The sequence below is a fragment of the Miniopterus natalensis genome, chromosome 2, assembly GCF_054644295.1.
Source record: "Miniopterus natalensis isolate mMinNat1 chromosome 2, mMinNat1.hap1, whole genome shotgun sequence".
Classification (NCBI taxonomy): Eukaryota; Metazoa; Chordata; class Mammalia; order Chiroptera; family Miniopteridae; genus Miniopterus; species Miniopterus natalensis.
In genome coordinates this window covers 166,453,552-166,469,898 of record NC_142082.1, presented here as the reverse complement: position 1 = coordinate 166,469,898, position 16,347 = coordinate 166,453,552, and the positions used below count along the sequence as shown (strand labels likewise).

The 16,347-nt window shown below is 42.6% G+C and overlaps 2 protein-coding genes across 4 annotated transcripts in view; one reads left to right on the top strand and one right to left on the bottom strand.

The window, feature by feature from the left end:
• PHC1 (polyhomeotic homolog 1) overlaps positions 1 to 4,707 on the top strand; it is a 21,522-nt gene extending 16,815 nt beyond the window's left edge. For all 3 annotated transcript variants that reach the window (XM_016221790.2, XM_016221789.2, XM_016221788.2), the window contains 5 exons: positions 584 to 698; positions 1,344 to 1,452; positions 1,640 to 1,790; positions 2,198 to 2,429; positions 3,733 to 4,707. In XM_016221790.2, the coding sequence (XP_016077276.1) occupies positions 584 to 698; positions 1,344 to 1,452; positions 1,640 to 1,790; positions 2,198 to 2,429; positions 3,733 to 3,887 (762 nt within the window). In that variant the 3' untranslated portion in view covers positions 3,888 to 4,707. The remainder of the gene's footprint in view (positions 1 to 583; positions 699 to 1,343; positions 1,453 to 1,639; positions 1,791 to 2,197; positions 2,430 to 3,732) is intronic.
• On the bottom strand, positions 4,691 to 16,347 carry M6PR (mannose-6-phosphate receptor, cation dependent). Its single transcript, XM_016221791.2, has 7 exons — positions 16,183 to 16,347; positions 11,307 to 11,486; positions 9,951 to 10,117; positions 8,702 to 8,811; positions 8,307 to 8,437; positions 6,745 to 6,871; positions 4,691 to 6,286 (listed from the first exon to the last, which is right to left on the bottom strand). Coding segments are annotated over exons 1-7 (840 nt in total). The 5' UTR covers positions 16,185 to 16,347; the 3' UTR covers positions 4,691 to 6,163.

The window sequence follows — 16,347 nt, the reverse complement described above, 5'->3', positions numbered from 1 at the left end:
GACTTTCAAGTGGGGACTTGGTCTGACTGTTGTCTTTTCAAAAGCCACTAAAATCAGAAGGCTCAGGACTATTTATTAGAGAATAGTTCAATTCTGCTGTTCATTTGGTGAGCTGTAAAGAAGGAAGGGAAGAGAAAAGGGAAGAATATGTGGACCAGAAAATGAAAGTGTTGGGAAGAGGAGAAGAAAAGGCAGGAGGTGACCTCTAAAGCGTAATGTTTTGTTAGACAAACTAGGTTTGGTTTATAATAAAGAAAATTGTGGTAGAAAGTTAATGGACTTTTCTAGGTATCCTGAGTTGCAAAACTGGAACATAGCTATCTTGACTACTAGTGCATTCCTCAGCTTAGGAAGGGAAAGGACAAAGCAGGGAGCCAGGGAAGGACCCTGCCCTTCAGTGGCTTATCTGAAAAAAGCCAGTGAGAGATTCTCGATGGCCATGCTGAAAACGATTCTGTCTGAACCAGACTTACCGCTAACTTAGGAATCCAGGCACAGAAATGATGATGAGAAATGCTGGGGAAAGCTGTAGAGAAGCAGAAAGGAATTAGGCTAACTGAACTGTACACTTTTTCTGGGACAGGTGGGTTGTTCTCAGTTACTGAAAGAGTCTGAGAAGCCACTACAGACTGGCCTCCTGACAGGGCTGAATGAGAACCAGTCATGTGGCCCCTTGGGAGGGGACAGCCCATCTGCTGGTAAGTATTTACTTAGAGACCCATCTGGGGAAGGAGGCTCATCCAGATGTGTTTGAGGACTCAGTATATAAAACAGTAATTGTCAATTTAAAGTGGGAATTATATGAGGTCCATCCAGACACAGGTACTATGTCATGTATTAGAATATGTAGAATCACACAGAAGGAATTCCACAGGATTAGGGGAAGTTTTATCAGGCTAAAGTAAGCTGTTATGTACTATAAGGATATATTTTTCAAAAGATGATCTAAAATAGGATATTTCTTAATTTTTAGTTCTCCTTAGATTTTATAATCTGTATTAAAGACTCTTATTTACATTTCTCCTCTGCTTTTGGAAGCTTTGTGGGAGAGGGATTTCCTTCTAGGCACTAGTCATTAGTTCCTCTCCTGTTCAGAAATGCAGTCTTGTCTGAAATCTGAGAGTGTGAATCGGGATAACATTAGTCATCAAAATGGAAATAGTCTGGCTGAAGGATAGGAAGACTATGATAAACATGCCTTTATGGTTTTGGAATTTGAACTGTTTTAGGGATTCTCAGTTAGGTGGTGTAGGTCTTTGGGGGCAAACCCTGCTCTAGGCCTAATGATGGTTTGAGCGCAGCAGAAACTGGTGGCAGCTTTCGAGTGATGCCTTGTTTTTCAGAGCTAGATAAGAAGGCGAATCTCCTGAAGTGCGAGTACTGTGGGAAGTATGCCCCTGCAGACCAGTTTCGTGGCTCCAAGAGATTCTGCTCCATGACTTGTGCTAAGAGGTACTGGGGGCACCCCCTCCTTGTCTTCAGCAGTGGTTCTTTCATCTAATGTTACATCCCTCCCTAGGATCATCTGTCTCACAGTTGATATTTAACGTCTCCTTTATTTTCATAGTCTTCCCCAAATCAGCTCTTAAATACCTAGTTTTCTATTAGCACCTTTGATCTACATGCGTCTGACCTGTAGGTATAATGTGAGCTGTAGCCACCAGTTCCGGCTGAAGAGGAAAAAAATGAAAGAGTTTCAGGAAGCGAACTATGCTCGTGTTCGTCGGCGTGGACCCCGCCGCAGCTCCTCTGACATCGCCCGTGCCAAGATCCAGGGCAAGCGCCACCGGGTGAGCCTCTGTCCCAGAGCCAGCTACTTTTAAAGTGGGCCAGAGGATGAGACCAGAACTCTGGTTTTGCATTGACTATATTACTCCCAAATTCCAAGATCCTGACTTGTTTTGTCTCTTCTCTGATTACTGGTTCATGTATCCATTAATCCTTACATTATATTTTGAGTATCAAAACTTGAGAACAGTCATTGGTAGAAAGGGAGAATCAAGTGATAGTTCATACTTGAAAGGCACTTGAGAGTAGACAGGTGACTTTGGACATTTGCAAATGAAGTACAAATTATTTCACTGGTGGCAAGATTTTGTTTTTCCTCCATGCCCAGTATTAACCCAAACCCAGGGTGGTTGGGGAGGGTAAGAGGAAACTTCCTCATGACCGCACTGTTTTCTGGTTTTCTTCATAGGGTCAAGAGGACTCTAGCCGGGGTTCAGATAATTCCAGTTATGATGAAGCACTCTCTCCCACATCTCCTGGGCCGTTATCAGTGAGAGCTGGGCATGGAGAGCGAGACCTGGGGAACCCCAATACGGCTCCGCCTACACCAGAATTACATGGCATCAACCCTGTGTTCCTGTCCAGTAATCCTAGCCGTTGGAGTGTGGAGGAGGTGTATGAGTTCATCGCTTCTCTACAAGGTACTGAGGGCCTGTGCAACAGAACCCAGCTCACATATATGCTTGGTTTCCTTAGGTCTTCGCACAAGTCTTGGTAACAGGGAACATAACTGACCTTTAAGCAGTAGAGGCTTGAAGGCTGTACTCTTGATATTTATTCAACTTACTCGCCCATAGGCTGGTTTACTAATTTCCTTCTGGGTTGTCACCCTCTGTTATGTCAACAGTTTCAGTGTTTGATTTCCATCTCTTAGGATTGAGCTATCTTATCAATAATTTTTGGATAAAGTATATTTTTATGTGTGATTGTGATACCCACCATGGATAGAAGACTTTTTTCATTGGAGAAGGGGATTAGAAAATTAGGGGCCAATAGTTGCCCCACTCTCTTCAAAGCAAGAATGTTTATGAGCTATTTTTTATTTTTGGTTAATCCTCACCAGAGGATATTTTTTCCATTGATTTTTGGGAGGGTGGGAGGGGGAGAGAGAAACATTGATGTGAGAGACACGTCGATTGGTTGCCTCCCACACGCACCCAGATGGGGCCTGGGGATCGAACCTACAACCCAGGCTCATGCCCTTGACCAGGAATAGAACCTGTAACCCTCTGTTGTGTGGGCCGATGCTTTAACCACTGAGCCATGCTGGCCAAGGCTGAATTCTGTGCTTTTCAACGTGTCACAAAGGGTCATTTTAGCTTTTCTTGCCAGTATAAAAGAAAATATGTATTTATCTTTGCTCCTACCCTTTCCCCCTCAAGCTATTTGAATGAGGTTATTTCTGTGGTTGAACTTAGTTCTTCCATTATCTTGGCTTTCTTTTAAATAGCCAGTTGCTCTCTGATTTCCTTTTCTTCTGAAGCTTGTCATCTCAAACCTTCCTATTACTGAATTTAGACATGTACTTTGGGATTAACCATTGCTAAGTCTCCATGTTTTTCATCTTTTAAGAAAATTTTTTTTTTAATATATCTTCATTGATTTCAGAGAGAGTAAAGGAGAGGGAGAGAGAGAAACATCAATGATGAGAGATTCATTGATTGGCTGCCTCCTGCACGCCCCTGACTGGGGATCGAGCCCACAACCCAGGCATGTGCCCTGACCGGGAATCGAACCCCGATCACCTGGATCCTAAGTCGACGCTCAAACACTGAGCCACGGCCGGCTGGGCTAAAAAAAAATTTTTAATATGTGGAAGGGAGAGGGAGAAACAATGATGAGAGAGTCATTGATCGGCTGCACATTTTTCATCTTGAGTTTTCCCCTCCTGTCCTCTGGTGCTACCATGTACTTTCTCATGCAATTCCCACTGTTTCCTTCTAGGCTGTCAAGAGATTGCAGAGGAGTTTCGTTCCCAGGAGATTGATGGACAGGCCCTTTTATTACTTAAAGAGGAACATCTTATGAGTGCCATGAACATCAAGCTGGGCCCAGCCCTCAAGATCTGCGCCAAGATCAACGTCCTCAAGGAGACCTAAGGTGGCCCTCTTGCACAAAGCAGCCTAAGGCAGACATTCCCCACTGTCCAGGTTATAACCTGGTACCAGCAGAGACTTTACAGGGAATAAAGAACTTTTCCAATTATGTAAATCTGTGGAGGGGATTACTAAGACGGAAGGAAAGCGCAAGAATTGGTTGCTGGTGCTACATGGTGGAGCTTTGACATTCTCTGGGTTATTTTTTAAAATCTTTACAGTTCTCAACATTTTCAGCTACTCTGACCCAACCTTTATAAAATGAACTAGTACTGCTCAGCCCTTTCCTGGAGTGGAGTATCTAGCCAGGGCCTTGGTTCTCCAAGAGGAGGCACATACTGTGTGGTAAGGCAAGGAAATGGGTGGAAAATGTAGGAGCACCTCTCCAGAGGCAGAGGGCTCTAGCTTGTGTGACACAAGTGGTAAAATCCAGTACTCCCTCTGGATTGTCTGACTGTAGCTGCGGCCGTTTTCTTTGTCTTCACTCACTACCTTACTATTGAACATTTTCTCCTATGTCCATGGAAGGCTCACCAGCCGGTGTAGACACTTGGTTGGCATCATTGATTTGCTGCAGGGACTAAGTGTTTGGCACACATGTGGCTGTTGTCATTCTTTCTGCATCCCCTCTGCTCCCTTCCAATACATGTGTTGTCTTCTACCTTTTCTTTTCAACTCTGCTGTGTCCTATAGCTTTATGAAACAGGAGTGCGTGGGGCTAAGGGCAGGAGGATGGAGGGTAAATACCTGCCTTAGGCGCTGTTCCTTGTACAACAAAAGTATTCAATATTTTTTCCCTCTTCAGTAAAAGGATAAAAATTGGTCTCAGTTGTCTTACTCCAGTCCAGTGTCTCTAGTCTCTACCCTCTTTCACACAAATGACTAGGCCAGCATGGTTTGTTTTTTTTAATCTTTCAAGTGTTTTTGTACAAAAAATGATAGTTTTTTTCCAACACCAGAATATGGGGGAGGGATGCAAACAAATAACAAAAAGATGTTTTTATAACATTATTTTCCCTGTTTAGAAAGAAAAAAATCATTGCGATAGTATTTAAAAGTCCAAGGATGAAATCATTTTATTTTCTCCTCTAAGGCTATAAAAGGCCCCTGCCTATTGATTCCATCCTCTTGTGCCCAGTGGAGCCATGTTACTCTTCAGTGGCACAGGTTCACTGTTAAATAAAGATCAGGCCAGGCCAGGTTCTGGGCACATGACCTAAGTAGAAAGGTGGAGAGCACTAAAAACCTCTCCACACAGAAATGTAGGCAAGAGACTTCCCTGAGCCAGAAGCAGGGACAGGTGTGGAATCCCCACACCAAGAGCAGAGGGTGGCAGAGCCCTAATGTCCTGCATCTGCCTCCATTCCCTTTCCAGAAGATTGAAAAAAATAGTCAAATGACATGCCTGTGGAAAGTGCAACATGTTTAGAAACACTGGTAAGAAAGGCTTTGCCAACTTTTACTGCAAGTGGGAGAGAAAAGCCATCTAAGAGATCCCACTACACGGTAAACAGACTTCCCTTTTCTGGAACTCCTGTAGCAGAGGTCACTTTCAGTTTCTCTTTCTAACAGACACGATTTGTGGATTAGGAATTTTGGCTACATGTGGACTAATAACCGCAAGACCACAATCCAGGGCCCAATTCCAGCTACAAAGTTACTCCAATGCTAGTGATGGTAATTTACAATCCTCTAACTGGGAAATTTCACATTTTCCCCACCCTAACCCCAGAGGTGGGAGAAGCAGGTCTACCACATCTCCAGGCTCAGACCAAATGGCAGTACTTGGACTGCAACAAAATATTCATTGCAAAGTAGTTCCAAGCAGCAAGAAATTACATGCAGATTCTCATGGAGACTATAAGCATGGAAGCAATCAAACCTTGTATAAAAAATGTTTTTTTTTGCTTTGCTTTTTTTAAATTAAAGAATTCCAGTGTCTGAAAAGCTTGTGAAAATGTTTAAGAAGGTCAGTGAGTCTTCCACATGCTTTTGCTCCTAACTATCCTCCATGTACCTTCCTATACCAAGACAGTGCCTTTTGTCACAGGCCTTATTATATTATCTCTGACCTACAACTGTACCACTCTAGAGGAAAAACCAAAAATAGGGAATAAAAGGAACGCATTTCTATTAGGGGGAGATGACGCAAACCAAAAGCAAACTGGAAAGCAAGAGCAACAGTAAGGGGGAGATGAGAGGCTGGAGCAGACTGCGTAAGAAATTGGCTGAGGATGCTTTGGTTTGGGGAACGAAGAAGCTGGGCGTATAAAGTGCATTCACATTGGTAGTAAATGATCATCCCTTTCTTCTGAATCCTCCCCCAGCTGATCATCCCCCACACCACGGTATGTAGCAGGCACATTTCGGGGTTTAGAACGGCACACAAAGTCACAACCATCCTGTAAGGAAAGAAATGAAGGAAATGATAATTTGGAATAACCAACTCTAGGGTAAGGCAAAGTAGATTTACGATCTAAGAACATGGTAAGAACTAGTTTTCTCCAGGGATAATGAAGAGAAACCCCGAAAGCTTCAAGGATCAGCCTAAATTGAATTGGGGGGAAACAGGAGAAAAATTCTAATGTCTCACTTTCCTATCTAGGCCCCTCAACAGCTATGTCCGATTCCTAAATCTAAGCAACAGCGTTGCTCTTCCAGTCAAGTCTTAGCAAGGCCAGTCAGTAGACCCTATGCTGCTTAGTACTAGGGCAACCAACTGTCTTGGTTTGCTGAGCCTTTTGTGGTTTTAGCACCCAGGTCCTGTGTCTCAGGAAACCTCTCAGTCCGGGCAAACCAGGATGGCTGGTCACTCAACTTTGTATGCAGGCTACAAGCGCGGCCAGCTGCTGTTACTTACTGCTATCAGGTTGCCAACATCCTGCCAGAAGGCTAAGTGGGGAAACTGCTCCATTCCCTTGGCTCCTACCACCAATCGTTGGTATAGGAACCCCCCGATGATATAGACAGCAACCAGTGATGCAAACCTGTTGAAGAAAGGGCTGTATCGTTAGCTGTTTCGTAAGCTGTGTTCTATAAAAATGAGAAAAAAAAAGGTGGTGAAGTTAAATGAAAGGGGCTGGTAGCTTTCTTAGAAAACCAAAGCAATCAGAAAAAAATAAGACTGTGACTTCTGCCAACAGTCACCATTAGATACACAATTCTGTTTTTCCAAAAGTTATAATCATCTAATGCAGTAATTTTCAACCTTTTTCACCTCATGGCACACACAAACTAGTAAAATTCTGTGGCACACCAAAAAATATTTTTTTTGCTGATCTGACAAAAAGTATAATTTTGAACCCTTCACACTGGAGGGCTATTGTTCTGTTGGCTGTTGTCATTTTTTAAAAATTGATTTTAGAGGAGGAAGGGAGAGGGAAAGAGAAACAGCGATGGTTGTCGCCCATATGCACCCCGACTGGGGATGGAACCTGCAACCTAGTTGTGTCCTGATCAGGAATCGAACCATGACCTTTTGGTATATAAGATGATGCTCCAATCAACCCAGCCACACTGGCCAGGGCAGCTGGTGTCATTTTTTTATGTGACAATTTCAGGGAAAAGAGGTCAGTGCCCCTGACTGAATTCAGGTATTGCATGTTTCAAAAATTCTTGTAGCACACTAGTGTGCCACAGCATACCGGTTGAAAATTACTAATCTAATGGGGTAGTATCAAAAACTGTCCAGCTATCTAGTGGGGGGAAGCACCCTCAAACATATTTATTGGGGAAAAAAATCTCTTTTCAAAAAAAAATATGTATTAATAATTTGAGAGAGGAAGGGAGAGGGAGAGAGAAAGAAACATCAATGATGAGAGAGTCATTGATCGGCTGCCTCCTGCATGCCCCCAACTGGGTATCAAGCCTGCAACCCGGGCATGTGCTCTGACCAGGAACTGAACCTTGATCTCCTGGATCACAGGTTGATCAACCACTGAGCCATACTGGCTGGGCAACAAATCTCATTTTTTAAAACATGTATAGTCAGACTTTAATGAGGATTTTCACATAAAGTTCTCTGCTCTCCAATTCTCCCCCCCCCTCCTCCTCCTCTCTCTCTCTCTCTCTCACACACACACACACACACACACACACACACACACACACACACAATTTATGCCCATATGCATTCATGAAATTAAAGAGTTAAAGAAAAGGGACCCCTGGCTGGTGTGCCTCAGTTGGAACATCTCCCATGCACTGGAGGGTCACAGGATAGACTCCCGGTCAGGGCACATACCCAGGTTGTGGGTTCAATCCCCAGGCTGAGGAGCATGTGGGAGGCAACCGACTGATGTTTCTGTCTCACATCAATGTTTCTCCCTTCCTCACTCTCTAAAAAATCAATAAAAACATATCCTCAAGTGAGGGTTAAAAAAAAAAACAGGCAGAGACTTATAAGGGAAAAAGGGTACTCACGTGACAAGTAAGATAGAACCCACACTGAGGTGGGAGACCTCTGGGGAACAGGCTAGGCTACTATCCATCTCAAAGAGGTAGAAACAATCTTCGACTTTGCCTCGCTCCTCAGACACAGGGTTAAAATTGTCCTGATGATAAAGGGACAGAACATATTGGAAATGCGTTGAGTCCATCTAAAAAAAGAAAAAACCCCACGAAACCCCAAAAACATTTTTTCCCCTAGTTTAATAACCTATTTTCCATGTATGTTAGAAGATGGGTGTCTATGACACGAAAAAATTACACTTCTAGTTTACTCCATCCCAATGTATCTTGTGCCCTCTGGAAAGTCTCTCCCACCTCAGGTCAGTCCTTTCATCTCCTCTAGGCTCATATGCCCCAGGGCGCCTCACCGCTAGGGTATGTCGATTGCAGGAGATCATCACCACTGCACGACGCTGCTCCTTGCCACAGTGATTGTCATATTCATCACCCCCTTTATAGATCAGCATGATCCAATTACCTGAGGAGGGACAAGGAAAATGGAGCTTTGGGGGTGGGGGAAAATAGAGGAAGACCTGGGTACTATGATAAAGTGGAATTGGGAAGTTCAGATAATTGGTTTTAATTAAAATATCCCTCATCAGTATGAGTTCTGTATACTGGAAATGCCAAGCTAAAACTTGTCTTAATTAAGAATCTTAATTCTTCACATTAAAGGCAGGCAGCTGACAGTGCAAAAGCAATTATGTTCCATACCTTAACAATGGTTCACATTTGCTGACCACCTGCTAACATCAAAGGAAGAGGTTCCTAACAATTAGTGGGTGGTGGGGGAAAGCCTAAGATTTAAGTTAGCCACAGATAAGTTCAAAGTGGATGATTTTTAAGATTGGGAGGCATTTCTTTTTCTTTAGTATTTACTGTGTTCAAATTTCTTTTGCAAAATATCATTTGATTCAAAAGTCATGTGAAGTCAATAAGGTAAAGATTCTGCTTCCAATTTTGCATTGCGAAAACAGTAAAAAAGGTGAAATGATTTTTCAAAGTCCTTTTCAAAGGACAAAGTAAATATGATATGGGTAAAAAATCCATCTTTTGGCCCATAGTCCCAAGTTCTTTGTGTCACTTATTTATAGGAACAAATAGCACTGGGGGGATAATTTATTTATCTGCCTAAGGGAAGCAATTAGATTATAGGTGCTCACATAGTCTTTTCCAGCAATAAGACTTTATGACTTTTGAGATATTATCACCATCATTGTCACAAGTTGGTAGAGAAGCTTTTGTAGACTGACTGGTTTGCAAAACTTGATCTCTTATAACTTAACGGGCAAAGTTTGATTAATTTGATGAGAAATGGTTGTGGTTGGTATTTTCAAGCCTAGCATGAAATACTCATTAAGTATTAAAAGGACTCCAGGCTATACAATTTCAGCTAGATTCTTCTTTTTTTGGATAAGCTTTTCACTAACTTTAAAACAAACACAAAGTCCTGAGCCTTGGCTCCAGAGGAGCTATGGAACTAGGTACCCTATGGTTTATTGTCTCAGGTGTGCTGAACCACACATACCATATGGTATTCTGAAGAGACTGAGAAAGTCATACAGGACTGTCAGAAGGACTGACTTGGGATCTATTAGTCAACAGGGAGAGTCTTACTTCCATTGAAGATGTGAGTCTCGTTGATTCTCCCCACCACTGTCTCCTTCCCGTTACTTTTGTTGATCTGCACCAGGCCTGCCCCGGAGGAGTGGTTGTTAGCTTCCCGGCACACCCTGAATATATACATATATGTTTCTTGACCCTGGCCCACAGTGCTCTCAAAGCTGTCAGGAAGCGAGGAGAAAGAAGGAAGAGAGTTAATGACTCTAAGCCTTTCTTCCTTTTACCCCCCAACCTCTGACCCCCAAAAAGGTGCATTCAGTTTATCTTTCTGAAGTCATGGCTAAATGTAATAGTGAGTATTTGTCGAATCATGAGATATCCATGACCCTGACCATCCTAAGTGTTGATGATGACTGATTAAAATATACCAGCTACCCCAGATAGCTAGATATTCTAGAATATCTGCTCTAGACTATGATAAAGTGTTAGCTTCTATTTCCCTGTGAATAAGGGTCTGTGTTCATGGGATACTCCCTTGTTCCTTAAAGATCATCTTCAGATTTATATACCTGATGATTCTTGACAATGCTGATGACGTGTATAGGCCTAAATATGCTTATCTGATACTTCTAAAGTCCTATTACATAAAAGGATCTAATAATGCTTTTTAAATTCCTACAAGCTGGTCTCTTGGATCCAGTCTTAGAAACAGATAATTTTCTGCATTAGAGAACTGCACATTGCTACTGAAAACTGGGTTGAGAATTGCTCTGTATCATAAAAGCAAGATAGCACCAGTTATCCCAGATAGAGATAGAGAGGAGATTATTATACATGTATTCTCTCCGTATTCAATAGCAATACCGAAATGAAATCAGTAAGAAGTGGAAGATTCTTTTAAAAATGCCCTTCTCTGCCCTGGCCAGTGTGCACAGTGGTTAGAGCATCAGCCCTCGCACTGAAGGGTCACAGGTTTGATTCCCGGTCAAGGGCACATACCTAGGTTGCAGGTTCCAGCCCTGGGCCCTGCTGGGGCGCATGTGGGAGGCAACCAATCGATGTGCCTCTCTCAGTGATGTTTCTCTCTCTCTCTCTCTCTTTCTCCCCCTCTCTAAAAATCAATGGAAAAATTATCCTCAAACAAATAAAAAAAGCTCTTCTCTGATGAGCATCACCTACAACCACCTCCCTCCTTGAGCCTCCCGGGGCTGGGGGTACCGAAGAGGGTCTGGGGTATGTGGAGGGTCAGGGGTACGGGAGGAGTTGGAGGTCTGTGGTTCTGGAAGTCTGGGTGATACTGGGGCAGCTGAGGTCTGGGGGGGTGAGAGGAGTACCAGAGGTTGTCTGGAGAGGCTGGGCGAAAAAAAAAAGTTATTTTCTCCAGCCCTTTAAGGTTCTTCTCATTTTTACCTTCTGTTAAACAGTGGTGTCATCCTCTTCAGTACAGCCAACTCTCTTTCGGACTCTTTACCCTTTTCTCCTACCAGGTCGCAGGTTTTTTCTTCTTTCTGCCAGGATTCTTTTACTGTGACGGCCAGGAGTAGCAGCAGCAGCAGTCCAGTCCTCCGGCAGCGGTAGAAGGGGAACATCCTTTTGGGAGAAAGTGTGTGTGTGTTGGGGAAATGGGGGGAGGATCAGAAGAGAAGGGAAAGAGATAAAAGCATATGACTGTGTAATAAATGAAAGGTACTTTTTAAAAATCTTTTTATCTTCCATCTATCACCTCTTATTTTACACTATCCAGTTTTCTTCATTACTATGAAGTTGGTTTTGTTTCTTGCATCTATTTCAAGCTTTTAGCTCTCATCCGTTCTTTTTCTTCCTATCTCTTAATATTCTGAATTGGATTCTTAGGTCTCTCTTTTTCTTTTTCAAACTTATTTTGAAAGCCTCTTCCTAGCTGACTCCATTGCCTGACACCACTGTTCACCTGCTGTCCTTCCTGTGCCCCTTCAGGACAGGGGCACAATGTGCATGCAAGAAAGACGGCAACATTGGCCTTGATGAAAGGTTAGTGTCCAAAGGTGGTTGTTGATGATTTCTGCAAGGTGTCCTTAAAAAAAAAAAGAGTATCTCGACTTCCAAGGCAGTTTACCAACTCCTTAACTCTACTGGAAGAAAGACACATTTTTTTTTGTTCTAGAAACTGTCAGAAGGACTAACCAAGGTAGGGAATACTTAGATACTACTAATGGATCGATCATGCAGAAAGTGTAAGATTCTTTAGCATATGCAACAAATAGTACATTTTAATATTTCTGTGCCAAAAGCATCTGTACCAGGAAGCTCATATTTAACCTTCAGTCTAATTCATAGTTAAGTCCTTCAGAATACACTATGGCGGTGAGAAGAGGGAAAGGAAAGAACAAAAAAGAATTAATCATGACAGGCTGAGTGGACACATCCTTGCCTCTTTCCTGTCTGGTGAAAAGTTAGGTAGTGATATCTCATTTAAAGCTTAATACTTTAAACTTTGTACAGTTTCACTGTATCAGCCATGCACACTCAGACATGTATGGCTTAATCTTTGACACAAGGATATGTTACTGGCAGGATCAACCAAGTTTTGTTCTGCTTGTTTGTTTTTCTTACTTTGTAGGTCACATATCTAAAGGGAAGAAGCTGAGGCCAGAGGGATGGGGGCTCTGCCTGGAACTTGCCACAGACACAGGAAATGAACGGCTGAGAAGTGTGTGCAGGGGCCAGAGTTCATAAATACTGCTTAAACCAGTGGCCTTCCCTAAGATAACACTCAAATTACAAGTTGACACTTGATAGGGTCTGTAATACTCAGATTACACTTTGACACTTGATAGGGTCTGTTTGAAAGCTATTAAGAAAGATGTAAAATAAAGAGACCTGAATATTTATTCAGGTCTCTTATACTTATTCAGGCCCTGAATTATACTGATATTCAGGAGTATCCAACAGTCTCTGTTCGTATTCACCAGTACAGTGATGAATAGAGATAAACACAGCACAGTGTCTAAGACTTGGCGTTATCTACTTTAAAGTCTCATCTCTGAAAAATCATCCATTCACTTAATTATAGGAAGAAAATTCACTAAGTCAAAATAAGTGGTTTGAAGAAGTCTTCCAAAACTCACCTCAGGCTCTACAAGTCACAAATCTTCAGTTTCTAGGTTTATAGTAAGTACAGTTAGCTGTCCTTGTACACTCCAAATTGCTGACTACCCTTGGGGGTCACCAAGTCACTTTACAATTTAGTAATCCAACTGACCTGCTGCTTGTACTGCTCTAGGAATGGAAACACAGGGCTCTGTTTTGCAACTCATTTTCTTTTCTCTAATCCATCTTCATACCCAGGACACACTGATTTACCCTTGTAAAAGACTTAAGTCTGGTATCATTAATGACCCTTGAGGTCAGTGCTATTTATTAATTTCATAACAGTATCACTAATTTTTCTGATACAAAGATTTCATTCTTTCAAACTTTTCTCACTTATAATAAAATGCTTCCATGCTACAAGTTTGGACTTTGATTTCAACACTCTTTAAAATGCTCTAATTCTTTTCCATGCTTGTCTACTAACTCCATTGCATTTTTATTTATTTATTTTTAAAAATATGTTTTTATTGATTTCAAAGAGAGGAAGGGAGAGGGAGAGATAGACACATCAATGATAAGAGAGTCACTGAGGGGCTGCCTCCTGCATGCCCCCTATTGGGGATTAAGCCTGCAACCTGGGCATATGCCCTGACTGGGAATAGAACCGTGATCTCGATTCATGGGTTGACGTTCAACCACTGAGCCATGCCAGCCAGGCTCCATTGCATTTTTAGAATAAAAAACTTGAAAAAGGCAGAATTTAATGTGTACCAATAAGCTTAAATATAGGAAAATGGAAGCTGAGGCCTGAATAAATTTTCTCCACTCCCTAAACAAACTTACATTTGACCTCTGTTTCCCACATTCCACTAGGACAACAAACGCTTGGAAGGTTGTCTCCCTGACTTTATGTACTCCAAACATTAATTCACTACAGTAATATTAATAAGATGTTTCCACAGAATACTTATAGCCAGTCATAAAATCTGAGGGCCGCATAAACACATTTAAAACACCAACAGGAAACACTTTGAGTGCTTGCCTTCTGCCAGGCACTGTTTGAAGCACTAAACATACATTAACTAATTAACCCTTATAAAAACCCTATGCAGTAAATATAATTATTGTCCCTATTTTACAGATGAGAAAACTGAGACAGCACTAGTAGAGTGAACCAGCTAAGTCTGGCTTTAGAGCTCATAGTCTATACTTAACCGCTACATGTATATCTATCTCCTTTCACATCAATTTTTTGTGGGATCGGAGTAGACAGTCAAAGCTTTGCTTTCTTTTTGACAAAGCAAGAAGGGGAAGGGGAAGGGGAAGTGATGCCTCACACAGTTCACTGAATAGGAGGTGGAATAAAGAACTCAGACCTCAAACTCCTACCTTCCCTAAATTAACTCATTGCTCAACACACAATGTGACCAGCTGAGTTACTAAAGAGAAACAAGAGATTCCTTTTATTACATTGACTTAGTATGCCATTTTCCTTATATTCTCTAAGGACCTAATTTATTTATTTATTGTATTATTATTATTTATATATCTTTATTGATTTCAGAGAGAGGAAGGGAGAGGGGGAGAGAGAGAGAAACATCAACGATGAGAGAGTCACTGAGCAACTGCCTCGTGCATGCCCCCTACTGGGAATCGAGCCTGCAACCCGGGCATGTGCCCTGACCGGGAATCAAACAGAGATCTCCTGGATCACACAGGTTGATGCTCAACCTCTGAGCCATGCTTGGCCGGGCTCTAAGGACCTAATTTAAAATTTCAACATCCTAGGCTTTCAAGATTTTTCTTCCAGGACCAGTTTTTCTAGAGGGATGTTTAAACAGAAAGCTGTGTTCTTTGGCCTCAAAGTCAGTTCCTTAGCTGTTAGCAGTTGACAACTTCTTTTCCCAAATTAGAACAAAGAACCTCACAAAATTAGGAAAGGGTGAAAGGTACAGCACTAGTTCAGTTGAACTAGCTTTCACTTGCTTATTGGTTCTAAAAGTCAGGATGAGAATCTACTTACATCCTCTCTCTTCCTTGCTTAAGGTTTAACTACATGAGTGAGCTGCTTCTCTCTGATTCAGTGGCATGTGACTCGAGTGCTTTATCTAGGTTATGTTCCTTAACCTTCGCAACCCAGAAAAGTGATATAATCTCTCCCATTTTATAAATGAGGAAACTGGTGCCTACAGAAGTTACTTGCCTTAGGTTATACAACTATTAAATATGTACAAGGTTATTGGGGTAACTTGGACAATGCATGGCATAAAGAGAGTTATTGGAAATTTTCTAATACAGGGGTGCAAAAATGTATCAGGAAGAGTATGAAATCCAAGGGCTGGGTAGTCCTTTTTTAATGTGCTACAATTTGATTCACAAGGTGTAAGAGTTTGTCTAGATACTTTGCAAACACGAGGCAGGACTGCAGATTTTGAAAAATTCCCTTCAATTTCCTTAGGATATGACATCTATTTGGTAATGCTAAAAAATTCTCCTTCAGTGGGATGACCAATAACTAAGCCAGGAATTGGAAGCAATTTACAACACTGGGTCTCTGTACCATTCTCTTCCCTACCCCTCAATATAGCCATGAGTATTTTCCATTTTTTCAATGAAATTTCCACTGTCTTTCTTCTGACTCATTTCTCTCCTGTCTCCAGCAGCCTACACTGTTAGAAGAGCAGTCCTAATTAGCTAAAAGGCCCAGTATTGAGAAGCCTCAGAGAATTAGCTCTGTGTCCCGAGGGCAGAAGTTCCCTACAAAGAGGAACACAAGAATAATCCCTCTCTTGGCCACTCTTCTCCACACCACACACTCATTCCCCTTTAAACTTCTTCCAGCGTTCTAGAAAGTCCAGTCTCCTAACTTTCCAACTGCTTAGGGCCATGCCTTCTCCAAAGGATGCTACTCTCCCTCCCCCCACGATGCTGGCCAAAATCCCGACTAAGGTATTCAGTAACACCCTCAAACACTCCAGACCTAGGGACCTTCCTTTCCCTGCCTTCCAAATACAAGTAAATTCCCTCTCTGGTCTTGGCGGTCCTTTCTCCTCACTCCCTCCCCTTGGGCTCTGTGACTCCTGCCCTCACTCCGTTCTGCTCCAGGGCTCCTTAGCTGGAGTTTTGGCTAGGACCCTGGACAAGGGAGACTTAACGATCGCGGCCCCTGTCACAGACGCCGAGGCGTGAGCGCTCTCCGGCCCCTCATACTCACATGTCGCGGGCACAGGGGCAGCCAAAGTTCAGACTCCCAGGGTGAGTACCTGCCTGGGGCTGGGAGACAGGGCCAGCGAGGGGCCAGCCGCACACCCCGCGCCCAGAGCTCTTGCCACTGCCAGCGTTCCTCGCGGAGCCTCGCGGTGCTCCACTCCGGGGACCG